At 43.8% G+C, this 27,819-nt stretch overlaps 1 protein-coding gene across 1 annotated transcript in view; it reads right to left on the bottom strand.

Annotated features, from left to right (window-relative positions):
• Window positions 1-27,819, bottom strand: part of ADAMTS12 (ADAM metallopeptidase with thrombospondin type 1 motif 12) — a 392,866-nt gene that overhangs the window by 41,289 nt on the left and 323,758 nt on the right. Inside the window, exons 19-20 of the mRNA XM_019982926.2 lie at window positions 15,572-16,714; window positions 3,353-3,505 (exon numbers count right to left, since the gene is read on the bottom strand). Of these exons, the coding sequence (XP_019838485.2) occupies window positions 3,353-3,505; window positions 15,572-16,714 (1,296 nt within the window). The remainder of the gene's footprint in view (window positions 1-3,352; window positions 3,506-15,571; window positions 16,715-27,819) is intronic.

Here is a 27,819-nt window from a genome sequence, read left to right as displayed (position 1 = left end):
AGTCAATAAACACCTGAGAACTACTCCTAGCCTTTACCCAGAGCTCAAAGTTGGCCCAAGGCTTTATCTGAACAGTCTTTTACCATTTACAAAGTGGTTTCACGAACACTCTTTGACTTGTACAACTTTATGAAGTTGGTAGAGGCCACATGATGTAGTTCATTTCCCAGAGGTGAGAAAACTAAAGCTCCCAAGAGGCTGGAAGAAAGGATTAGCACCCTATGCTGGTGACAGAGTGTGTGTGCCAGTGTGCTAAGTCACTTCAGTCGTGTCTGACTCTTCGTGACCCCGTGGACTGTAGCCTGCTAGGCTCCTCCATCCACGGGATTCTCCAGGCAAGAATACTGGAGTGGGTTGCTGTGCCCTCCTCCAGGGGAATCTTTCCAACCAAGGGACTGAACCCGGGTCTCCTGCATTGCAGGCAGATTCTTTACCATCTGAGCTGCCAGGGAAGCCCTTGGTGACAGAGTGGGGCTGCCAACCCAGACATGTCTGATCCCAGGCCCGGGGCTGCTTCTAGGATTCAATTCTGTAGAACTCCGCTTTCTCCAGTGTGCCTCTGGGACAAACCTAAAGACCATTACCTTAACTTTGTTTCAGATAGATCAATGCATGAAGAAGAAGCAAGCCATTCCAAAAACAACTTCTGGACTTTGTAAAGGAAGAGATCTTAATACACAGGCTCACTGTACTGTCACAAATATGAGAAAATGTCCACAGCAGTTGTATCAGGACTCCATCAAGGAGATGAATGGTGCAGGAGACAGAAGGCTGTAAAACAGCTACAATTCAGACTGCACACACAGCAGTGGGGAGTTTCTGGTGAGTAATCTGGGGAACCTCAGGTGTGATCCCTGTGGCTTCAGGTGAGGCTGTGGCATACCCTTAGTCCTGTGAGATTAAAGTGTCTCTGGATCTGGGCTTGTGGTTGGTGGGATAATGCAGAAAGACTCAAGATCAAATTAGAATTCATCCCTCTGAGAAAGTGTTTGTGAAAAGGAAAACCATCAAGTTGGCAGAATCTAAACCCTCTGGATGGGCCTCCCTGGTGGCTCAGATGGTAAAGAATCCACCTGCTAATGTGGGAGATACGTGTTCGAGCCCTGGGTCAGGAAGATCCCCTGGAGAAGGAAATGGCAACCCACTCCAGTGTTCTTGCCTGGGAAATCCCATGGACAGAGGAGCCTGGTGGGCTACAGTCCATGGGGTCACTAAGAGCCTGATAAGACTTAGCAACTAAAATGACAAAAACAACAAACTCTGGATATTTAAAGGTAAAAGCAGGGGTATGTTTTCCTACTCTAGGTTTGGAGGTCTGCCTCTGAGTAAGTTTAAGAGTCCCAGCAGAACAGTGAAACTAAGATGCCTTTCAGATCTTTCCCAGTACATGATTTAGACTTCAGACACCCAAACGGACTGGTTAATAATGTGGCAGTCAAAAAGCTGCCAAAATTTAGTGTCATTCAGTTACCAAAGTCTAAGATAAAATTTAAATCAACATCTCTAGGAAAAACGGAAGTCCCACATTAAATATTCCTAATGATAGAAAAAAACAGATGTCAGGGCAATTGACTTTCAGTAGTTAAATGGAGTCTTTGACATAAGGTTTGTCTATCATCCTGAGAGAGGAGATAGGATAGTATTGACAGGAATGGAGTAACTTTGAGGATGTGAGTTTAAATATGGTGGTTGCCACATTCCGGCAGAACTTGGTGATGTGTCCAAGATAGCTTGGAGTGGTACAGGGGTTAATAAGTATATCGGCAAGCCTCCTGGCCATGACAGAGAAGAGACCCAGAGGCTGACAGGGCAAGGATGAGCTGCCAGAGCAGGGCTTACTTTAGGGGGTCTGACACCACCAAGAGCTACTGGCTCTCCCATTCCGGTTTTATATCAGCTAGAATTCCTGGAAGTTTACACTGGATTGACCTTTTTAAAGGTGTGAGCTATTTCACACATCTGTCCTTTTTATGAGCCATGTAATTTCCAAGGAAAGGATTAGTCCCAGTGATGGGAAAGTGGAACTTTAGGACTTGGTCAACATTTGGCAAGGTCAGGGACAGAAATGTTTCTTGAAATTTTTCTGGATAGGAAGAGAATTTGTAGCCAGGCATTTGGTCCCTTTTGGAATTTGTTATGAGTTGGAAGAGAAAAAAAATGCAGAACCAGCATTCATTCCTTAAAGAAAAACGGTATGAGAACAGAAGAAAGGCAGGTTGGCAGGAATCAAAGAAATGTGTGGTGATTTTCTCAGGGAGTAGCCATACTTTCTCTCTCTTGCCAAAGATCAGAGCCTTTCTTTGGGAAAGGGGACCTATTGCAGATTAATGACAGTGCCTGCTCCTGTCTGTCAGGTAAGTCTGCCAGGAGAACCAGAGACGGCCAGTGAGACACCTCATGGTCGTGCTTGTCTGGGGACCTGAGTTTTCCACGAGATGAGAGTGCTAACAGATGCCAGCCTCCCCAAACTTCTGGGCAGCTCTTTCTCCTTCTGTATTAAGGTCATCAAGGGAAACTGGCTCCTCAGAGAGAAGACAGGTGCCTACAAGGTGTCTTGGTGTGAGGGGGTATGGGGGGTGTGCATGGCAACGAGGATGTATGCACAGCTCACACCTCTGCACCCCTCCTGCCAAGTGGCTCTGAACTCCACCTCGACCAGTGACTCTATGATCTGGGTGCATCTGTATCCCCCAGGGGTTGGTTCAGCCCTATCATGGTGACAGGCAGTCTGGGCCTGATTGCTGCCCAGAAAAACCAAGGCCGACCAATCCTAAGACCTGACAAAGACTTTCACCAGGGACTATGCAGGCAGCACAGAGAAATAAGTAACCACTCTAGGTTAGCAAGGACAGGAACATCACACTTCAAAGAAATCAATATAGGAAAGACGCTTTTAAAGACCAAGCTTTGATGTTTCAGCTTTCTTTTCATTTTGAGTCTGGCAGATTCCATGCTTTGTGAGCAGCTGCTGAACCATGATTTAATTATACATGTGCTCATGTATCATTATTAATTATAACGTTAAGTTTAAGCAATTTAGAAATAGTGTCGCAGGCTGGACAAGCAAATTAAATTACACAAATTTAACTTCTTTCCTTCTCAGTTTATCCGGTAAGGGAGGACAGGTGGATAAAAACATGCGGGCTAATGAAAACTCCGTGCTTGCTCTAAGGCTATTGTGTAGCTGAAAGTGGGCTTATGACAATGCCTTTGGTTCACTCATCTGCCAGTTTGTCACAGAAAAGGGCAGAAGGGAGGCAGGAAGGGAAGCAGGAAAGCTGCTATAGCAAATGGCTCTGGTGTAAGTCCCTCTGCCCCCGCCCCCCGAAACACGGCTGAGCTGATCAATTACCTTGCTCCAGTTTCCCACTTTCCAGCCAGCGCAGGGGCGGAGGTGGCACCTCTTGGCCGGGTCTGGCCTCTGCAGGGTGGCGCAGTCGGAATCCACGTGGGTGCTGCACTGCACACTCCGCCAGTAGGTACCCAGCCCGCACGTGGTGGAGCACTGCCCAGGAGGAGGGAGAGATGACAGAGGCTCAGGGCTGCTTCCTCACATACACCCCACCCCACCCCACCCCACCCTGGAGGCAGGGGTGCTCCATCTTGGCTACTCACTAAACCTGCCTGCAGAGCTTCAGAAACTTACCAGCACTGGGGCTCCAGCCACAAACAATCTGAATGGCTGAGGGTAAGGCTCAGGCAGGAGTAGTTAAAAAAACAGGTGATTCTAATAAGCAGCCAGGGTTGAGAATCCCTAATTTCTATGTGGGAGGAAAACCCAGTGCAAAAGGAAATTTGCTTCCCTTAAAGAATATCCTGGCTGGAAGGTCTATGGAATGACTACGAGCTACAGGCACACTGCTGCATTTCATCAATGCTGTTCATGGAAAGGGAAGAGTAGAAACTAGCCTAGGTCAACAGTTTGTTCAACTGGCTCATTTATGGAGGTAAATGGGCTTCCCTGGTGGCTCAGTGGTAAAGAATCAGCTGGGCAACACAGGAGAGCTGGCTTTGATCCCTGGGTCAAGAAGGTCCCCTGAAGAAAGAAATGGCAACCCACTGTAGTATTCCTACCTGGAAAATCCCACGGATGGAGGAGCCTGGTGGACTACAGTCCATAGGGTCACAAAGAGTCAGACACAACTGAGCAACTGAGCACTGTATTATGTGTGTATATATACTAGTGAGCCACCAAGGAAGTACATTTGTCTCCATAAATGAGCCAGTTGAAAAAACTGTTGACCTAGGCTATTTTCTACTCTACTCTTTCCATGAACAGCATTGATGAAATGCAGCAGTGTGCCTGTAGCTCATAGTCATTCCACACACCTATATGTGTGTGTGTGTGTACACACACATAATACATATATACACATAATACATATATACACATAATACATATATCCACATATACATAATACATATAACACATAATACACATAATACATATATATATATATATAAAATATGAAAGTGAAAGTCACTCAGTCATGTTTGACACTTTGTGACCCCATGGACTATACAGTCCATAGAATTCTCCAGGCCAGTCTTTCCCTTCTCCAGGGGATCCTCCCAACCCAGGGATTGAATCCAATTCTCCCACATGGCAGGCAGATTCTTTAAGAGCTGAGCCACCAGGGAAACCCAAGAATACTGGAATGGGTAGCCTATCCCTTCTCCAGGGTATCTTCCTGAGCCAGGAATGAAACCGGGGTCTCCTACATTGCAGGCAGATCCTTAACCAGCTGGGCTACCAGAAAGCCCAAATATATATTATATATTAGAGATAATAACAGCTGAAGTGCATATTCTCATTGCACTAGTGGTCCCACTGTTCACACCCATGCTATTTGCAATGGACTTCACAGCTCCTCTCATCAAATGATAGAATGTATTTCAGGAGCTGTTGAATCAGGACTGTTCTTGCACTTTTCTTTTTCCAGGAAATTGCAGTGGATGATGGTGTGTAAGTTGTTAAGAAATCTTGCTTGTTTCAGTTCTCTCTCTTGGACCCTTGTCTCTGCCATGAAAATAAAACTGGCTAACCTACTGGAGGATGAGAGATCATGTGAAATCAAGCTGGGTGACCCAGTACTCTTGCCTGGAAAATCCCATGGATGGAGGAGCCTGGTAGGCTGCAGTCCATGGGGTCGCGAAGAGTTGGACACGACTGAGCGACTTCACTTTCACTTTTCACTTTCATGCACTGGAGAAGGAAATGGCAACCCACTCCAGTGTTCTTGCCTGGAGAATCCCAGGGATGGCAGAGCATGGTGGGCTGCCGTCTATGGGGTCGCACAGAGTTGGACACGGCTGAAGCGACTTAGCAGCAGCAGCAGCAAACCCAGCTGAGGCCATCCCAGACCAGCCAGCCTTCAGCCAACCCTTCACCAGATGCATGACAAGCCAAGCTGAGATCAGCTAAGCTCAGCCTAGGTCAGAAGACACTTCCAGCAACCCACTGACTCATGAACAAAAATGAATGTTTACTGAGGTTTTATGGTTGATTGTTATATAGCACTATTGTAATAGACAATGGATACAACTACACAACTGTCGGGGCCCAGCCCCGGCTGATCCAGGGTATTCAAAGCGGGGACGGCGTCAGCGAGGATCAGGATACAATAGCTTCAATTAGATATTAATTAGAGATGTAAAGACTAATAGAATGAGGATAGCTCAGTAGGAAAATTCAGTGGAGAAAAGAGGCTGAGTAGCTTGGTTTATGTGGGAGACCAATAAGACTTCAAGACAAGAAGTTTGCACCACTTACATAGGCCGCAGGCATCCTTCCGTTCTCCTGAAGGAGAGGAGACACTGCAGCCTCCCTGGTCAGATCTTAGAAGCCCAGGCATAATTAGTAAGCATGACGGGTTCCATGCTCCAGATGGAGACTCAGCCAGAGTGAGAGAGCGAGTGACATGGGGAGACCAGTATTTTGAGAAACTGATCCCAATTCTTTATTTTCCATGGTCTACTTTTATACACTGAGATGTTATGCAAAAGTCACGTGGGGTCAGCAGTCCTGACTTTTATCAAAGTCAGGTGCTTCATACAAATGTATACAGAGGTCTTAGGGGTGTTACATCATCTTCTGGCCAGGGGGGCCTGCTGACAATTTATGACCCTCTCGTGACAGCGGTCAGTCAACCAGGACACTTATTTCTCCAGGGGTGATTATTCTTAAAACAGACACCACCCAAATAAAGTTACGTTCCTATAGGGTGAGGGTGTAGTGGGTTTTAGTTAAGGAAAGAATTTACTTAGCCTAAGGTCTAACGTGATTAATATCAAAGGTTAATACTTATTTCTTCTATATATTCATTAATGTGTGTAAGGGCAGGGGATATGGAGACTTAGCAACAAACATTGGCTCAACAAATGAAAAACCCTTCACCAATACAATTTCTAATCAGCCCATTATACTTATACTAATAGTTTTCTAACTTTTCTAAGGAACCTGTTTTTAGAAGGTTTAACGCATCTTGTGCCTCTCATGGTTGGGAGGCTGTGAGCAACCACATGTGGCCGGACAAGCCTGTCAGGCAGGCTAGAGAACCTTCAGAGGAGTTTGTAGGTTAAAACACTCCTATCAGTCCCAGGAATTATTATTAACTGGAGCTCTAAGTTAACTCCTTCTCCGAAAGAGGTGGTGGGGGACAGCCCCCTGTAAAGTCAGAGGTGTAGGTGAGAGCACAAAGTAGTAAAGTAGGCAGGCTCTGGTTATAGGGGTAGATGCTCGAGGATTTCCAGGGGGACTCCTGAGGCTCCATCCCGCCTTTGCGTATGTCAAGCCTCCTTCCTCATGACCTTTGCCATGGGTGGAGTGCCTCACGCCGGCCCCCAACACACAACAGGTACTTTCCCTATATTTTCTCTAACCTTGGAGACTCAGGATACAATTAGAATTCTGAAGTTGACCAATTGTGTGATCTTTGGTGGTTTCCTAACTTCTCTAGCAAGTAAAACTGGTGATAACACTAGGACTTCATTTATTAAGTTGCTGTGAGAACAATAGAGTTAATCCATGCACAAAGGGAGTGCTCTACAAATGCTACCTATTAAGCATAGCACTGTAGCTGAAGCTCCAATACTTTGGTCACCTGATGCGAAGAGCTGACTCTTTAGAGAAGACCCTGATGCTAGGAAAGATTTAAGGCAGGAGAAGGGGATGATAGAGAATGAGATGGTTGGATGACATCACCAACTCAATGGACATGAGTTTGAGCAAGCTCCGGGAGATAGTGAGGGGCAGGGAACCCTGGCATGCTGCAGTCCATGGGGTGGCAAAGAGCTGGACATGGCTGAGCGACTGAATAACAGCAACAAACACAGCACACCTGCAAAGCCAGCATTATGAGTTCCACTTTCCAGATTTTTGGGGCCCAGAGAACTTAGCAGTCATGCTAGAGGTCACACAGACACTACAATGTTAATTTCACACCATGGCAAGGAGAAAAACAATGTTTGTTTCAAACCCAGGACAGGAGCTAGTGAGACCAAATTCCCAGGCTAGTGATGACCCTGGTACCTCTCAAGTGATGTCTATAGCTCTTTGTGCCATATTTGTGTGGTAAATAAACATGTGTCTCTGGGGCTCTGAGTCTAGTCCTGTAGGGTTCAGATGTGAGCAGACATTTGTTGAATTTCTATTTAGGCAGCAAACGAGTCCAAAGACAAAGATGACAGGAGGACATTCATAGAATGCAGTAAGCAAAAGGGGATTCCATTGATTGTCTCTTATGTCAGTTTAAAATTGGGAGTTGGGGGTGCAGAGAAGATCCTGAGGAGGCAGAGGAACAGCTTCTCTTTGTCCTGGGAACCTTCTCCCTCGTTACAGCCAGTGACCCTGTGATAACTGATTTACCAGGTCAAGGAGCAGGTATTGGGGTGTTCAGAACTGGAACTGCTGTGCAGGGCTATATCAGAATCATGTGAAAACTTCTGTGAAAGGCTGTGGAAAATTACACTGTCACTTCCATTTACACGACTGCACAGCATACATGTCACTGACTGGCCCAGGGGATCTGACTGAATGATGAGGCAATGAGATGAGAAGTGATCTTCTGTCACAACGCGATCCACACCCATGCACACTGGGAAGCTCCTGAGTCTTCTGTCTTGTAATATATCTCAAAGCAAATACTTACTGAGCACTTCCTATATGCCTGACATATAGGAATTCCTATATTATTCCTCTTATTTCATAATAATCGTATGAATTAGGCATTGTCATCCTCATTTTAAAAATGAGGAAATGAGTGTGGAGAGAACATGCAGAGTAAGTGATGGAGCTAATACTCAAACCCAGAATGTCTGCTTTCAAGTTTTATGTCTATTCACAATATGAACTTGGTTTTGGTGGCTTAGATGGTAAAGAATCTGCCTGCAATGCAGGAGCCCTGGGTTTGATCCCTGGGTCAAGAAGATCCCCTGGAGAAGGGAATGGCTACCCACTCCAGTATTCTTGCCTGGAGAATCCCATGGACAGAAGAGCCTGGTGGGTTATAGTCCATGGGTTCACAAAGAGTCGGACATACACATTTAATATTTGAAATCACAAGTAGTTAGAGGAATATGCTGTGAACAGCCCTTCAGCACAGGACAGAAAGTGGGAGGAGAAGGTGAGAGAGATTTCTGATCGAATGCTAAGGAACTTTAGAACTTACTTCCAACATCAAAGAGCAAGAAAGCCTTTATGGAAGAAGCAGCTCAAAGCTTGATACTGAAGAACAGGTAGGATTTATGAATAAAAGAAGGAGAAGGAAATTTCAGGCAGAGAAAACCATGGAAACAAAGGCACTGAGCTGAGATGAGCAGACGGTTTAGTGGAAACAGAGCAGCTGAGATTTGCTGAAAGCAATGGCAACCCACTCCAGTACTCTTGCCTGGAAAACCCCATGGACGGAGGAGCCTGGTAGGCTGCAGTCCATGGGATTGCTAAGAATCAGGCACGACTGAGCGACTTCACTTTCACTTTTCTCTTTCATGCATTGGAGAAGGAAATGGCAACCCACTCCAGTATTCTTGCCTGGAGAATCCCAGGGATGGGGGAGCCTGGTGGGCTGCCGTCTTTGGGGTCGCACAGAGTCGGACACAACTGAAGCGACTTAGCAGCAGCAGCAGCAGGTGGGTGAAGGCATAGGACATAGTATGTTGAAAGCTGAACTATTTAAGGATGTGAAGGCTCTTGGATATTAAGAGTGGACTTTATATGATCTGATATGCAATGAAGAGACATTAGCAATTTATTATTAGGTGTTTGGAATAATTAGAAAATTCCTTTCAGAAGAGTAATATGGCAATACATTGCTTGTGATGATCTGTGGAAAGCATTGGGGAGAGGAGAGATAGTAAGTACCCAGATCAGCCAGGGCAAGAGCAAGGGCGAGGGTCCTAACAGGAGTAGCAACCGAGTGTCCACCATTCTTGACCGTTGTGGCGCTACTGGCATTTTGGATTTCCCAAATTGTCACAGGACCCTCATAATCTTTGGCTCCTAGACTCTGAATGCTGGCATCAGCCCCTCCACCAGCACGGTAATAAACAAAGCATCCCTGCTTTTTTCTATGCGTCACCCAGCAGCAGACTGGAAACCACAGGGACTAAATGAGCAGGAAATAAAGAGGAGATGACAGACATGATGTTTTTACTTCCTGTTCATTGAGGCCTCCCCAGTGGCTCAGTGGTAAAGAAACTGCCTGCAGTGCAGGAGACATGGGCTCGATCCCTGGGTTGGGAAGATCCCCTGGAGAAGGAAATGGCAACCCACTCCAGTATTCTTTTTTTAATTAATTAATTAATTTATTTTAATTGGATACTAATTACTTTACAATATTGTGGTGGTTTTCACCATACATCGACATGAATCAGCCACGGATGTACAGGTGTCCCCCGCATCCTGAACCCCCTCCCACCTCCCTCCCCACCCCTTCCCTCTGGGTTGTCCCAGAGCATCAGCTTTGAGCACCCTGCTTCATGCATCGAACTTGCACTGGTCATTTATTTAACATATGGTAATATACATGTTTCAGTGCTATTCTTTCATATCGTCCCACCCTCTCCTTCTTCCACAGAGTCCAAAAGTCTATTATTTACATTTGTGTCTCTTTTGCTGTCTTGCATATATGGTCATCATTACTATCTTTATAAATTCCATATATATGTGTTAATATATACTGTATTGGTGTTTCTCTTTTTGACTTACTTCACCCTGTATAATAAGATCCAGTTTTCATCCACCTTATTAGAACTGACTCAAACGCAGTCTTTTTTTATAGCTGAGTAATATTCCATTGTGTATATGTACCACAACTTCCTTATCCATTCATCTGGTGATGGACATCTAGGTTGCTTCCATGTGCTAGCTACTATAAACAGTGCTGCAATGAACATTCCACTCCAGTATTCTTGCCTGAGGAATCCATGAACAGAGGAGCCTGGCAGACTACAGTCCATGAGGTTGCAAAAGAGCTGTATGTGACTGAGAAACTAAACAACAAGTAAACAGGAAATAAAGAGAAGATGACAGACATGATGAGAGGACAGACACAGACCCAAAAATCTGTTAGGGTTTTTCTAGTAGGACAGGGAAGCCTGATATCAATGGTTATCCTGGGCTTCCTAAGGTGTCTGACTGAGTGGCCAATGAGACCATTCTCTAGGGAGGGATAGTCCTAAAGAAACAACTTCAGAGATGGGTAGAATAAAAAATCAGGGGACAGTGGGGAACTCACAACCCAAAGTTTTCATTCTGAATCCTGATCCTCTCAGACAATTCTGTGTATTAAACACTTTGTCTCAAAAGATGCTTAAAGGGAGCAGGCACCAAGCCCAGTCATGTAGGGGACTCCTGCCAAACGTCAACTTCTAGTCTCATAATACCCTGTAGCTTTAAAAACCTCTGCTGCTGCTGCTAAGTCACTTCAGTCGTGTCCGACTCTGTACGACCCCAAAGACGGCAGCCCACCAGGCTCCCCCATCCCTGGGATTCTCCAGGCAAGAATACTGGAGTGGGTTGCCATTTCCTTCTTCAATGCATGAAAGTGAAAAGTGAAAGTGAAGTCAAAGTGAAAGTGAAGTCGCTCAGTTGTGTCCACTCCTAGCAACCCCATGGACTGCAGCCTACCAGGCTCCTCCATCCATGGGATTTTCCAGGCAAGAGTACTGGAGTGCGTTGCCAGTGCCTTCTCTGAAAAACCCTCTGCAGTCTGGGCCAATTCCCTTTTTCCAGCCAAACTGCCTAGAATTAATAGTTCCCAACAGCTCCAATGGTTGCCAAATATTGGGTGAGCGAGGATGTACTCAATAAGACAGTTTATTTCTGTCAAAGTCAAAGGATGACAGGAGATAGAATTAATTCTTTGTATCTTGATTGCCTATAATCAGAATGTTTCAATTAACCTCTAGGCTTAAACAGTCATTAGAGCTGATAGGTACTTCTATTAGGTTTACTTTGTTTGAATATAGTAACTTCTCACTAGATCAATTAACACTTGTCAATTAATTAACATATTAAATATCCTCAGGACAAAAGCATTAAAACACATTTACATAAGAGGATGGGAAAGGAAACTAATTTCTAGGTCATCCAAAGCTACTTTTTAATGAAACTTTTGTAATGCGTTATTCTGTGGACTGAGAAGAGCTGTCCATCTTTATTAACATTCCTAATGTGAGGACTGTTTCATCTGAAAGGGTCTCTCCTTCAGGCTGCACTTTAGTGTCTCCTTCCATTTCAATACTATAAACGTTGCCCCAGAAGTCACCAGTGACTTGCCCAATGTAAGATCCATTAGGTCCACTGTCAGTTCTCACATTGCTTGATGTCCATGGCACCACACCTCTTGATTTGAGTCTTAATTAGTAGACTGTTCCTTACTAGTCTTTCACATGGGATCTCTTTGTCAGCCAGCTTCTTAAAATGTTTTTTTTCCAGAGTCCCATCCTGAGGCCACTTCTGTTTGCAGCCTACAGGTTGTACTTGGATGACCTCGCTCACTTCCAAGGTTTGAACTTCTCCCTATTGGTCATGGCTACCAAATGCCATCCCCAGTTTTCACCATTCTCAAGAACCTCAGATAAATATACTCAAACATCTGCTGGTTATCCTTTGGATAGCCCAGAGGTCCTGCCAACTAAACTCAATCTATAACTGGACTCATCATCCTTTCTTTGTCTCTATTGAAACTGTTTCTGTACATTGTATGATACCTCAGTTTATGGGAGCACCACCCATTGGCCACCCAAGATTCCAATGGAATAGTCATGACAGACTCCTCTACACCTCTCTTCTCACATTCCACATCCAATTATTCACAAAGTCCTACTGATTTTAAGTTCCCCACGTCTCCTGAATTTATATTTCCCTCTTCATTCCAAGCATTCTTGTCATAGTTCTAATTCCTCATCTAGACTACTGCAGTATCCTCCCAACACATCATATCCCTTATCCTCACTGCTTCTGGAATGGGCTATACCTAAAACACAGTGGGCCACGTCATTCAGTGGCAGAACTGCTAGATCCTCACTACGATCCTTTTTCGTCATCCTCCTGCGCACTCAACTAGATTATGTTTTCTATCCATTTTGCACTTTGCTTGGGTCAAATGACTGAGTTCTAGACAGTGGAACATGAGCAGAAGTGCTAAATGCCCCCTTCTACGTTTGGCCCATAAAACCTCTTGTGGGAGAGCCTCTGTGCTCTTTTCTTTCCTGACTGTGACTAGGATGGTGACCCCAGGGCCAATTTGAAGATGGGAAGATGGTAGAGCCATTGTCAGACTGGAGTCTCAAAGAACTACACACGGGTCAGAGCCTCACTCTCTACTGCTACCATTGCAGACATGGAATTCCCATGTATTATTGTGTGAGTGAGAAACCAACTTCTGTTTTGGTTACCTATAACTTGTTTGGCTCTATTTGTTAACAACAGCCTACCTCTCACGTGTGCATCTGTGTGTGACTTCTAAGTACATACACACATTGTACATATGCCATATGGACAATATGTCACTCATACTTTATTCTGATACTGATACCATATACATGCCTTCCATCTAGTCCTTCACCCTCTGTTTGTCCTCCTTGTATTTTTCTCAAGGCCCACGGTGCCCACGGTGCCTTTAACAGAAGGTGCTTTCAGACTTCATCTCCACTGACTAATTAACAAAATCCTACAAATTAACAGGTAGCCTCGGTTTCCATAACTTGTTCTCTTGACTGTTTTGTTGGATAGAGGACAATGAGCCTATTTAAGTTCTTTAGGGGTGACCCATGTTTTTGAAAGGAAAAATACCTTTTGAGGGTACTATGTGGAATGATACCATTCATAAAACCTACACAGTACATTTTAATTTCAAATCTCTAGGCTGGCTGAATCCACTTCAATGACCATTTGCTCCTGCGAACTCAAAAATAAGCACATGCCCTCAATGTTATTTGAAAGCACCTTCTTATGAACCATGTGATTTTCTCATCTGTCTACCCAGGGTTATCATGTAACTGGCATTATTTTTATGGATCATATGATCAAGGAAGAAACAAATATAACAGAAGGCAGGGAGAGTGGTGATATTTCTGATGGTAAAGCAATGGACCATAGGCTATGAAGTCTGTCTGCTTAGGTTCAGATCTCTGCCGCGTGCATATGTGTATGTGTGTGTGTGTGTGTGTGTGTGTGTGTGCACGCGCACTTGTGTCTGTGATTCTGGCTAGCGTTCACCTTTCAGCTCTTCCTCATCTCAACAAATGGGGCCATATTACCAATCTCCTTGAGCTGTACTGAGAATTAGCATAAAGTCATTCTATAAAGCATGGCACACACTTCATACGTATTCACTGTCAATGTCCTCCTCATCATTAAGAGCCCAATTAGACTTTGCTAACATTGGAAAAGACCCTGATGCTGGGAAGGATTGGGGGCAGGAGGAGAAGGGGACAACAGAGGAAGAGATGGCTGGATGGCATCACCAACTCGATGGACGTGGGTTTGAGTAGGCTCCAGAAGTTGATGATGGACAGGGAGGCCTGGCGTACTGTGATTCATGGGGTCACAGAGAGTCAGACACGACTGAGTGAACTGAACTGAACTGAACAGAAAGAAATCTGACCAAAATATCAGGGATTATGAGACTCATTCCTCTCCTTTTCTAAACAAATTGGATTACTCTAAGCCTGGAAATCTTTTTTGTCCTCCTGAAACTGGAATTTTTACTTGCAAAAAGAGATAATAAGATGATTCTCCATTGACAGAAAATGTAATGAACATGATTTCACTTTAGAAATCAAAATAGATCAACGTGAAAACATAGTTTGAATGCAAATAAAAAAATGTGAAAGGTTGCATTTACCTATTCTTTGACAGTATAGTCGATTTCAGGACCAATGATGCTGACTAATTCATACAACAGAATTTAAACAGTGAACTTGTCAGCTGCTGCTAAAATTCACTAGAGAGCCTGCGGATTAGAGTGGAAAGATTTCAAAGGCTCATCTTCCAATTGACATGTCTATAGACAAGTCACCTAACTGTTAAAAATCTTAGTTTCTGTAATTGTAAATTGGTATAAATGGAGAGTTTACCTGCTCCCCAGAACTATGAAAAGGAGAAAATAAAGGACTACATCTGAAAGTGGTTTGGAAAATAACATGGTTTATAAATTAAATGTATTGTTATTTTTACATTAGCTGCTAATACTTCTTTTTTAGCTAGAGAGATGAGTCATGCATCATCATAAAAATTGCTGAATGATTTGAATATGTGATTATTTTGCCACAAAGTTCTCTTTTGAGTTGTCAATTTATTTTTAACAAGTTCAAATACTGTGCATTCAAAATGCAAATGGGTAAAAAACGATTGTGATGTTTAAAAGGATGTAATTAGTTCTAGAAATGGAGAAACAAATATCTAGCCAAATTCCTAAAGCCTGAAAACAGGAACCAATGTTTTGCCATCATGTTTATTTTCTTCTCACTCTATTTTCTTCTTACTCTATGAGTCAAAAAGAGTTTTTTTCAAAAGAATTTTTTTAATACAAGGAAGCACTGAGTCAAAAAAAAATCGTTGATAAAGTAAGCATAGAATTCTTCTAAAGAACTTTGTTTTAGATTTCCATTCCAATTGTGCAACATTGGCTTTCTGAATGAAATGTGAACTCAGGTCCCCCCATAGGATTCTTTGAATCCTATGGATTCTTTGGTCCTTCATCATAGAATTCTTACAGTTTGCAGCTGGAAGGGACATTGGAGGAAAGAGGTGATTTGTACTAGCTTCACTGTTGTTCAAAAGCAGGTTCAGAGAGGCAGACTTAATTGTCTACTGTCACACAACTGGCTGACTCAGGTCTCCTGATTTAGTTCTAGGTTCTCCTCACTCTATCTCACTACATTTGTTCTCTTTCCCTGGACTTTTTTTTTTTTTTCTTATTTTTGGAGTTAGGTGAAGAGGGAGGTGAGGGCATGGACCTGATTGCTTCATTTTTTCAAGTCCATTTGGAAATCTGCACAGAAATGCAACACCCCTAGCTAATTCCATATAGAATCAGGCCTGGGTAAGAAACAGAACTCTTACCTCACTCCAGTTTCCAACAATCCAGTAGGCAGGGCTGCGTCCCATCGAGAGATGCTTGTAATCCGAGGCATTCAGCAAAAATCCCTCAGCCATCAGACTTGTTGCATCTTCCTTGGTTAGGACTGGTCCAGAACTCTGTGTTAGATTCATGTTGCTTGGAAGTTCTGTTGGGTGAGGGTTTACTGGCTTTTTGGAGTATGCAGGCTGGTGGTCTTCTCCCAGAGGGAGTGGAGTATTAGCTGGCTTTTCAGTGACTGTCCCTTTAGCTCTGGATGTTCCATTTTTGAGAGTAATGGGCCTTTGGCTGGGTACCAGTCCTTCTGATACTGTGCTAAAGAGTGGCCATAGAGATGCCCCCCCAAGATAAGGTGTTGGTGGAGGTCCAAGTGGTATTTCAGTACTTCTTTCCCCTGGAGCATCATTTCCAGGTACTCTGATCTTGGTCCATGTCACAGAGTTGTTCTCATTTTTTTTCTCAGATGGTTCACTGCCTTCCCCTGAGCCACTATGAATCTCCATTTCTGGCTCTTTGGTCAAGGGACTGTAAAACGAAGTCACCTGCCAAGTCATAGCATTGCTGGACGTTGATGAGTCAGAACCACTCGTCGTCATGATGACAAGGTCTCCCTCTGAGGTAGGACCAGTGTCGGGATTGGAAACATTCTCTTCATTTGGCTGGATGCTCAAAGACCAAGAAGTGAGGATGGGCTGGGAAGTACTTCCAGTGGAAATGACATTATGGGTGTCCAGTTCAGTTTGGATTGAACTATTCTGCCCCTGCTTCCCATCCAGGTCTCCTTCTTTGGAGGCTGTGGTAGGACCAGGGCTGTTCATTGTCGGAGTGCTTGTGCTCAGAGGCCCAGGCACTGTGGGTGAAGTCAGCACCCTGGGACTGGGTGTAGTCAGCGTCCTAGGACTGGGTGTAGTTGGAGGGACAGGCTTGAAGGGGTCAGGTGTTGGTAGCTTTTTCCCACTGAAAATCGTGCCTCTATTGGGCTTCAGAATTCTCCGGCTAGATGGGCACTGCTGGAGGCCACAGAGAGCTCTGCTGTTGGGTTTCCTTGTCATGTCGCAGGGCTCGTCGTGGTTCTTGGCACACGTGACACTGCGAATCCGCACTCCACCACCACAGGAAACAGAGCACTGGGAAAGAGAGATGGCTGTTAGTCCAGTGGGAAAGACATGTTGGTTCTCATGCTGATTTACAGCAAATCAGGACAGGCCCAGTAGAAACGGAACTATGCGGCTGAAATCATTTCCTATCTTCGTATTTGGCTTCTGTGCAATTTTAGTTTCCCATAGAAATATGTATCTCGGGGAGACCAGCTGGGGCTCAGAACTAACAATCTACCCTTCACAAACTGAAAAGACAAACCATGACACGGGAAACTGAAGTCTCTCCGGGCCAGGACTATTGGATAGTGGATCCGCAAAGAGTGCAATGATTTAAACAATCACCTGATTTTCCCCAAGAGATAGGAATATTATCTTCCCTAAGGTTTCAGTGCTATTAAAGTGTTTATGTATTTTCTAGAATCTATTAATTTAATGATAATGAGCCTGTCCCTTTATATTCATATAAGTCACACAGCCTCACTCAGGTATCCCAAGCTCCATTTTCTTGCTTGTTGTCAGATGGGCTCAGATTAAAAGCTAGACAGTCAGTGTATGCATAACACGTATATAACGCCAGGACCTTTTATGAAATTTAAAGGTGGGAAGTTAATCAAAGGTGGGGAGATACCCTGTCCAAAGAGACAGGGGAGTCCTGGAGCATGGTGTTGATATATGGATGCTGTGGCAGGCGTCTCTCCCTAGTCATCCTTCCAGGGCATGCAAAGCACGGATGGCTAGACTGCCTTTGAAGGAATCCTAACAGGACAGTCACTTCTCAGGATTCATGGTAAAGATCTCTTTGCAACTCTATGGACCACAGGTCACCAGGTTCCTCTGTCCATGGGATTCTCCAGGCAAGAATCCTGGAGTGGGTTGCCATGCCCTCCTCCAGGGGATCTTCCCGACCCAGGGATAGAATGTGCATCTCTTACATCTCCTGCATTGGCAGGCGGGTTCTTTACCACTACCACCACCTGAGAAGCCCTAAGCATACATAGCACATGTTTGTGATCAATACATAACACTAGATTTCTCGATATTTTTTTTAAATCACATTTTTACCCAACTGCTCCATTTTTAGCTTTCTTTTTCAATGATAGGTTAAAGTATCTACCAAATAGTTGGTTCTTGAACATGGACTATCCAGGAGTTTGTGTTGGCTGGTTCGCATTTGTCTGTCTTACCTCTCTGACCCTAACATGGGTTTCTTGAAGATGGGGACTACATAACGTGTCTTGGATTTCACAAGGCTTCACAGCCATTATTCTGTGTGATACCCTGTGAATATCAGCCTTGTGAGATCTATACAGCTGTGAGATTTGCAAGACTGTAATTATTATTCCATCTCTTACAAGAGAGGAAGCTGACACTCAGGAACCCACTTGAAAGGTTGGAAGTCAGTGGAAGAGTAAAAATTGGATTAATTCCATGCCTCTCCCGATCCACCAAAAAAAAAAAAAAAAAAAAAACCTAGCACAGCAAGGTGGACAAGCAATTTATCTACTGAATTCACTTATTGACTTGGTCAAGCTTTTGATTTTTGAAAAGTTACCCAAAGGCAGAATCTGTCTTTTATTCATAAGTGAACTTCAGGATACTTCTTAGGATACAGTGATCACTTACTACATATTTATTAAGTGACTATTCTACCTGGAAAATAATCAGGAATGGGAATATTCTTCTCCCTGGGAGCTTATGCATTTTTAACTGAGTTTCTTGCCTTCTCAAATCCTACTTTCAAGTTCCTCTGTATTGGAAAACAAATTTCTCCTTAATTTTGTTCTAATCCAGCATCATCACTCACTGATATATTATAATTCTGTTGAAATCAGCATTTTTGAAAAGCAGGAGATGCATGTGAGTACAGAAGACTGTGTTGCTCAGGGAATGTTTTAACTGCAGAGTTGGGTCAACCAATAAAGCTGTAGGACTTCTCAGGTGGCGCTAGTGGTAAGGGACCCACCTGCCAATCCAGGAGACATAAGAGATGCGGTTCAACCCCTGGTTGGGAAGATCCCCTGGAGGAGGGCATGGCAACCCACTCCAGTATCCTTGCCTGGTAAATCCCATGGACAGAGAGCCTGGGGGGCTACAGTCCATGGGGTCCCACAGAATCAGACACAACTGAAGCTGTGAGATTAACATGTCAACAAACACTTAAACAACCAGCTCAAAGACTGAACTTCCAAGTTTGTTTTGATATAATAGTATTAATCTTTGGACTTCCCTGGTAGCTCAGATGGTAAAGAATCTGCCTACAATGCAGGAAACCTGGGTTTGATCCCCGAGTCAGGAAGATCCTCTGGAGAAAGGAATGGCAACCCACTCCAGTATTCTTGCCTGGGAAATTCCATGGACATTGGAGCCTGGTGGGCTACAGTTCATGGAGTGGCAAACAGTCGGACATGACTGAGCAACTAACACTTTTATGCTTGGGGGAACAGTGCTTCATAGACCAAGAAATGCACACTTATTTCCAACTAAATGGAGACCACCAATAAAGCTCTTAAAACCCTGCAGTGAGGAAATGGTCTCTTCTATGACTCACTTCATTTTAAAGCCTGGAAAGGGTAGGCTGTGGGTGTTTATTTTTCTGGCTTGCTATAATGTTTCTGCCTTTCTTGTGTATGAAGAGACTTTATGCTGCATTCATTTTAGTCATCCTGAGTCACTTCTCCACTTGCTACATTCTGATCTGAACTCCCAGGGTTTTCAAATCTTCACTTTGTAAAACTGTATCAGTCTAAGTAAATAATCCTCTATGTATGCCTTAACATATTTCCAGGCTGGCTGCCTCAGACAGGCTCCAATTTGAGAACTGATTCATAAATTAGGACCCTCATAACCCTAATACCAAGCAGGTGTACCCTGCCTTGCGTTTTCTTTCCAAGAAATGTCAGAGTAGACATAGCTAAAAGCAGGAAACTCTGATTTTGTTTTCTTCTCTGTTTGTAACCTTTTTTGGTTTGTTTTGATTTGCAACATCTCTAATACTCACAGACTTTACAACTTTACAAGCATTTTTAAAAATTCAAAAGTATATGCGTGTGTGCCCGCCACCTCATGATTAACTATGAAATTAAAAAGTTATAAAACCTGTAAGAAATAGCACCTGATATGCCATTATAAACTCCAGGCGTGATGTAGGGACTAAGCTCAGCTTCCTCATCTAGAAACTGAAAGTAATAATAACATTTCAAGACTGAGGATATATATATAAGACAACAATCTTAACAAAGTGCATAATATATAGGAGACAAGTGGGAATTGGAAGGTATTATTATCACTGTTATAATAATGATGCTGATAATAATAATAGTAATAACAACAAAGAGCATGGGGTCCCCAATTTCTACTATCCTTCTGAAGCACAGAGTGAGACACAGACCTATCTTGCAGGATGCTGTAAAGTGAGCAGCTGAATAAGTAACGTGGTTGCAGCCACAAGTCTAGAAGATACCATGGAGACACATATTCCCATTGGTTTATTGCTGGATTTTTTTTTTTTTTTTTTGGATTTGGGTTTCCTAGGGCTAATAGATATGTTTTTATTTCTAATTTTACAAATTATAAGTATTAAATAATCTTATTCACTATGAATTTGTTCAGCTTAAAAGAATAAAGCAGGAGTAAATAATTGCTATCTAGATGGTTGTTTAATTAAAACACATTAGATTTTGGTCTTTTAAAACAGAAGATCATTCTAGAACAGAAACACTAAAGTCGCAGCCCAGGAGGTAACTGTGGCCCACCAGCATGTATTCTTCGGTCTGCTCAACCTCAAAAGAAACATGCAAATAACAAAATACAAATATCGAATTAGCAGGCAACATTTTAAAGTGAGAAGATTCCATATTAAAACTCCAGGGTTTTTAGCTTCTCTTGAAAAAGCAGATGATCTGTAACTATGGGCCCCATTCCCAACTGGCAACTCAAAAACTTCATAAACAGATACCGGGTCTGGGGGAGTTTACATGTTTCTTTACCTACCATTCAAACCCATCCACTCTCCTCACCCAGCAGACATGGCATCTTTCAAATAATCGATGCTCGCCATTGCTTCACACTGGGGCATATTACGTCCAGTGAGACAGTCAGTGTGAACTGTCTGCTGTTATACTGAGCCTAAAAACTCAGGTGCCTTTTCTCACAGTCACAGCAGAACAAGTGGTACTGTTTTGCATTCAGCCCACACATTTTCCCAGGACATCTTCCAACTGTACTTATCTCCTTAGGAGCTGTCAAGCCCTTCAGATGAGATAAATGCAGGACACAGCACCACACTTAGAACTCATCTCAATCGCTAGTTTCAGGATCCTCAAAACCAGTTTCTGTGACGATTACCTTACGCCCTTGCCTTATAATTTTGAACTCTGTACCAGGCAAACGTTTGCCCATCTGTGAATGTCCTCCCTGGGAGGTATCTTGCCCTCACTTGCCATCTCTCTGAGATTAAGGCCTCTGGGCGGAGCCCACTGAGAAAGAAGTCCCTGCTAAATTAGTCAACTCTACCCACCCGAGGGGCACTGTGGGGGAGGGGCCTCGCAATTGGCTCAGAGCTGTCATGCTAAGAGTTTATTCAAAAACACAGCTGGGGTTTATCAGAGAGCCTGGGTTAAAGGGATGAGTAGGGAAATAGCCAATACACAGTCTCAGGAAGTGATAAATGAATGATTGGTTGTTGTTCAGTTGCTCAATCATGTCCAACTCTGTGACCCCATGCACTGCAGCATGCGAAGCTTCCCTGTCCACTATCTCCTGGAGTTTGTTCAAACTCATGTCCGTTGAGTCGGTGATGCCATCCAACCATCTCGTCCTCTGTCATCTCCTTCTCCTCCTGCTCTCATTCTTTCCCAGCATCAGTCTTTCCAATGAGTCAGCTGTTCCCATCAGGTGGCCAAAGTATTGGAGCTTCAGCGTCACCATTAGTCCTTCCAATCTCATACTAAAATCATTTTAAAAGTAAGTGACCTATTACAGGCTGAACCGTGTCCCCCTCCAAAAAAGATAAGAGTCTTAACTCCTAGTCCCCTGCTTCCCTTGTGCCTCAGAATGTGGTCTTATTTGGAGATGCTGTCTTTACAGAGGAAATCAAGGTAAAACGAGGTCACTAGGGTGGCCCTAATCCAGTATGACCATTGTCCTCGTGAAAAGGGTAAATCTGGATGCAGAGACACACATATAGAGACAGCACCACATGAAGATGAAAGCAGAGGTGATGGTGAGGCATCTATAAGCCAAGAGACACCAAAGATTGTGAGCAAAGCATCAGAGGTCAGGAGAGAAGTGTGGAAAATTTCTCTCTCACAGCCCTCATGTGTGCATGCATGCGAAGTTGCTTCAGTCACATCTGACTCTGCGACCCCACGGACTGTAGCCCGCCAGGCTCTCCTGTCCATGGGATTTTCCAGGCAAGAACACTGGAGTGGGTTGCTGTGCCCTCCTCCAGTGGATCTTCCTGACCCAGGGATCAAACACACGTCTCTTATGTCTCCTGCGTTGGCAGGCGGGTTCTTTACCACTAGCGCCACCTGGGAATCCTCAGGAGGAATCAACTCTGCGGACACCTTACTCTTAGACTTCCAGTTATTGTGAATGAAAAATGTTGCCTGTCCTGGCAGTAAACAAAGGATGCTGCAGTTGTCAAACCCAGCCAGCCCTGAGGGAACTCAAGAAGGGGACCCAGATAGCTAAGGTGTACATCAGAAGCATGATTTCAGAGAGCCCAGACTCTTGCATCTTCTCATACATAGAAAAGTGCTAAATTCATTAACTTGAGATACCTGGTTTTCTTTAATTAATGCTAATCTTTAGATATGAGGCCCTATAGCTCAGGGGTTAGAGCACTGGTCTTGTAAACCAGGGTCGTGAGTTCATATCTCGCTGGGCCCTGCTGAGTTCCAACTACCTGGTCTTTGTGGCAAAAACCTCAATGTCAATCCCAAGCTTCCAGTTTACCCCTCCCCTGCCTCTCCCCCTTAACGACCACAAGTTTGTTTTCTAAATCTGTGATTCTTTTCTGTTTTGTGCAACACTGTAAGTCAACTATGCATGCTAAGTCACTTCAGTCATGTCTAACTCTTTGCGACCCTACGGACAATAGTTCACCATGAGATTCTCCAGGCAAAAATACGGGAGTGGGGTGCCATGCCCTCCTCCAGGGGATCTTCCCTACCCAGGGATTGAGTCCGCATCTCTTATGTCCCCTGTATTGGCAGGCTGGTTCTTTACCTAGTGCCACCTGAGAAACCTCTATACTCTGGCTCCTCCCTTACCTCTTTGGTACAGTCCCTCAGAGCTATCTGAGAGGTTGCATCTCAGGCTTAATGCCTCCCTTTTGTTCACCAAATAAAACATAACTCTTGACTTTGAGGCTGTGCATTTTTGCAGTCAACATTACAAAATTGGTGAGACAGTACATTTCTATTGTTTAAGGTGCCCAGTTTGTGGTACTTTGTTAAGGCAGCCCGAGCAAGCAAATATACAGCACTGTGGAGAATCAGTATGACCCCCAACTGGTTTTCTTCAAGTAGCTGTTTCAGACAAGGTGCTTACATGTGTTCTCCAGGAAACCTGGCAAAGCATGGGCTGCTGGCATCTGGGAAGAACTGAGATGCTGGCACTTGCAGAGGTGACATGTCAAAAGAGCAGGTGGTCAAGACTAAAGCATCAGGTGTCCAGTCTCACATGACTGTCCGGGACCTTGAATGAAACTGGGGAATACTGAGAGTAACTGACTCAGGCATGTCTTCTCACCTTCCGTGCCATCTCCCTGCAGTTTTCAGGAACTCCTGTGGCTCTTCACATGAGTTTTGCGTGCCTGTTTTCATTTAGCAACAGATAAGCCATGGGCATTTGCTGCAGTGCCTTCTGTTTGAAGAGCCAGGAGAGCTTGATCGTGAAACATTTAGTCTATCTGGTCACACGTGGAAGCCAAAACCCATGTGAACAGCTTTGCACATAATAAATTCTCAGGAGCTGGCCTAATTAATTGTTGTATTCATTTGTTTGTTTGTGTGCTTTGGTCATGCACAAAGAGAGGAGATTAAAGATCTCTGCAGACCCTGAGCATGTCTGCTTTTGAGGCTCTACCCTAAGGCCCATCCAATATATTAAAAACCATCTCTAGTCTCAAGTGACATATAATCTTCTGTAAAAACAATTTGAAAAGCTTTTTATTCTTTTGCTTTTGAAAACATTTGGTGAGGACCACTCATTTAATTTATGAGTGGCTCTGATTTCTCTGCAATCATTACACATAGTCTGGAATGCCAGCAAAGTGAGAAAAGCCAGCCTACAAATTGTTTCCTAAACAGAATACATTTTTATGAACACTGAAAGCTGACATGTTGTTACATTTTGCAGATGTTTGAGACCTGTATGCCAGAGTTCAGAGTAAAATGTTGCCAGCAGTTAAATCCTGGCTCCATTGCTTAAAGGCTGTGTGACTTTGGACAAGTTTCTAAATATCTCTATGCCTCTCTTTCTTTTCCAGTGAAATGGGGCTAATGAGGCCATGGTGTGCTCAGTCGTGTTTGACTCTTTGCGACCATATGGGCTGTAGCTCACCAGGCTCCTCTGTCCCTGGGATTTTCCAGGCAAGAATACTGGAATGGGTGGCCATTTCCTCCTCTAGGGGATCTTCCTGACCCAGGGATCAAACCCACGTCTCCTGGGTCTCCTGTATTGGTAGGTGGATTCTTTACCACTGAGCCACCTGGTAAGCCTGGTAATACCTACAAAGGTGTTTAATATACATACTAAATGCTTGATAATCATTTGTTTTTAATATGTGATTAAATATTGATTTCTGATTTTACAGTGTCCTTTCCTTTGTTGGAGCAACACAGTATTTTGTTTTTCAAACACTTTTGTGGGTCCATGAAAACCTTGCCGGCACTTAGCCATGTGCCCCTGCATAAAAGGGCTCTGAGCTCAGAGAGGGAGTTAGATGAAGATGCAGGGGCCAATACATGTTCCCCACTACATTGTAGAAGGATTCCCTTTTGTCCACACCCTCTCCAGCATTTATTATTTGTAGACCTTTGGTGTCTTTAGATGGTGGCTCTTCTGACCTGTGTGAGATGATATGTTATTGTAGTTTTGATTTGCATTTCTCTAATAATTAGTGATGTTGAGCATTTTTTCATATCTATATGTCTTCTTTGGAGAAATGTCTATTTAGATTTTCTGCCACTTTTAAAAACTGGATTGTTTGTTTTTTTGCTATAAGAACTACCATATGACCCAGCGACCCCATTCCTTGGCATATTCCCAGAGAAAGCCATAATTCAAAGAGATATATGCACCCCAGTGTTCACTGTAGCACTATTTACAGTAGCCAGGATTTGGAAGCCAGGGCATGCTCATTAACAGAGGAATGGGAAACGAAGTTAGGGTACATATATACAGTGGAATATCATAAAAAAGAATGAGGGAATGCCATTTGCAGCAACATGGATGGATGTAGAGCTTGTCATACTGAGTGAAGTAAGTCAGAGAAAGACTAATATTATATATTGCTTATATATGGCATCTTAAAAACTGGGTACAAATAAACTTACAAAACAGAAATAGAGTCACAGATGTAGAAGACAAACATGGTTGCCAGGGGCAAGGGTTGAGAGGGGTAAATTGGGAGACTGGGATTGATATATGAACACTGCTGTGTATGTGTGTGTGCTCAGTCGTGTCTGACTCTGTGCGACCTATGGATTGTAGCCCACCAAGCTCCTCTGTCCATGGGCTTTTCCAGGCAAGAATACTGGAGTGCATTGCTATAGCACTGAGAACTCTCCTCAGGACTCTGTAATGACCTGTTTGAAAAATGAATCTTAAAAAGAGTTGTTATATGTATATGTACAACTGATTCCCTTTGCCATACAGTAGACACTAGCACAACACTTAAATCAACTATACTCCAATAAATTTTTTTTTTTTTTTTAAAGAAAATGCAAGGGCCACAGATCCATTCTGTCAGGGAACTTGGGTGTCACTGACCGGACAAGGCTTGCAAAGTAAGAGTAACATGGAAACAGACCCTTGTCTTCTTGCCTGATAATAAAGCTCCCATTTAGTGAATATTCCAGTATTCTTGGGCTTCCCTGGTGGCTCAGCTGATAAAGAATCCTCCTGCAATGTAGGAGACCTGGGTTCGATCCCTGGGTTGGGACAATCCCTTGGAGAAGGGAAAGGCTAACTAGTCCAATATTCTGGCCTGGAGAATTCCATAGACTGTATAGTCCACGGGGTGGCAAAGAGTCAGACATGCCTGAGTGACTTTCACTTTCACTTTACTATTTGCCAGGCATGAAGAAAGCTGAGCGCCGAAGAATCGATGCTTTTGAACTGTGGTGTTGGAGAAGACTCTTAAAAGTCCCTTGGACTGCAAGGAGATCCAACCAGTCCATTCTGAAGGAGATCAGCCCTGGGATTTCTTTGGAAGGAATGATGCTAAAGCTGAAACTCCAGTACTTTGGCCACCTCATGTGAAGAGTTGACTCATTGGAAAAGACTCTGATGCTGGGAGGGATTGGGGGCAGGAGGAGAAGCGGATGACAGAGGATGAGATGGCTGGATGGCATCACTGACTCGATGGACATGAGTCTGAGTGAACTCCAGGAGTTGGTGATGGACAGGGAGGCCTGGCGTGCTGCGATTCATGGGGTCGCAAAGAGTCGGACACGACTGAGTGACTGAACTGAACTGAACTGACTGAGGCACTATGTGAAGGGCTCACATGGATTATCATCAAACTTTATGATAATCCTGTCTTTCTAAATGAGCAAAGGTTGAGAGAAGCTTAACACTAGCTCAGTTAGAGCTTGCCAAGGCTGGAAAACCTAGGAAAATTACTATCCCAGGAAATCTATTAGTCTAACTGCTGGGAGAAATATGGGAATTAATGAAATAAAATCAAACTCATAGAGTTCAAGAATGAAATGAGATATTTAAACAGAGTGGAAAACAGCCAACAAAAGATGGATGATATTCTTACTATTTCCATCTATTTATTCACTTTACTAAAAAATGATTATAGATCATTTACTAAAAAATGATATAGAGCTTATTATGTGCCAGGTATTCTTCTTATGAGAATTTTAGGAATATTAGCTCATTTCATCCTCACAGCTTCCCTAGAGTCTAAGCACTGCTGTTATCCTCATTTTAGAGATAGAGGAAACAAGTCACAGGAAAATACAAGTAACCACAGAGGGATTAAATTCACACATCTGTTAAGTGGCAAAGCCAGGATTTGGACCTGGTAGAGGGAGGTGCAGGCTCTTCACCACTAGACTGGCCACCTCTGAAAAGGCATGTCACTAAAGTAGGGTATCTAGTGGGAGCCACAGAAACTTTGATACTTATCTTTGTTTACAATAGAGCCCCCCTTTTGGACCCTCCAAGCCCAGCAAGTAGGCTGGGCGAAACCAGAATAAGATTCTTGATTCCTGAGATTGGGGGTGGGAGTCTGGTGTCTATAACATGAACTTAGAGGGGAAGGAGCTGGTCACAGGGAGTAGGAAAGCTGTCTTTGGGGGCAGCCACTGACTCTCCCTGGGAAGGGAGAGACCTCCTTCTTCTGACATCTCCTGGGTCAGGGAGGAGTGGTCCAGCCTGGCACAGATAAGCCCACCCTCCTCTCAGTGGTCTCTTCACAGGAAGGGCATCTCATGGATTTGCCTCTTCTCCTTACCTTGGTCATCCCAGGGAGGATCATTCTACAGGCTTATAAAAGCATCATAGTTGATCTCAGGACAAAATCCAGACCATAAATACTACGTGTAGCAGGAGTCACTATATCATCTTTTTTTCTTTTCCTATTTTGTGGCCCCTTATTTGAAAAGTAAGTACATATTTTTCTTAATCAGTTGGGTGCAATTGTAGGAAAAATTACTCCTTTCTTGATTTTATCACTTCTAAGTTTATTGGCTGACTTCTTTTTTAAGGACTTCCCTGGTGGCTCAGATGGTTAAATGTCTGCCTACAATGTGGGAGACCCAGGTTCAATCCCTGGGTTGGGAAGATCTCCTGGAGAAGGAAATGGCAACCCACTCCAGTATTCCTGCCTGGAGAATCCCATGGATGGAGGAGCCTGATAGGCTACAGTCCATGGGGTCACAAAGAGTCGG

This window comes from Bos indicus, chromosome 20 (assembly GCF_029378745.1).
Source record: "Bos indicus isolate NIAB-ARS_2022 breed Sahiwal x Tharparkar chromosome 20, NIAB-ARS_B.indTharparkar_mat_pri_1.0, whole genome shotgun sequence".
NCBI classification, from domain to species: Eukaryota; Metazoa; Chordata; class Mammalia; order Artiodactyla; family Bovidae; genus Bos; species Bos indicus.
This window is presented reverse-complemented; position numbering and strand designations above follow the sequence as displayed.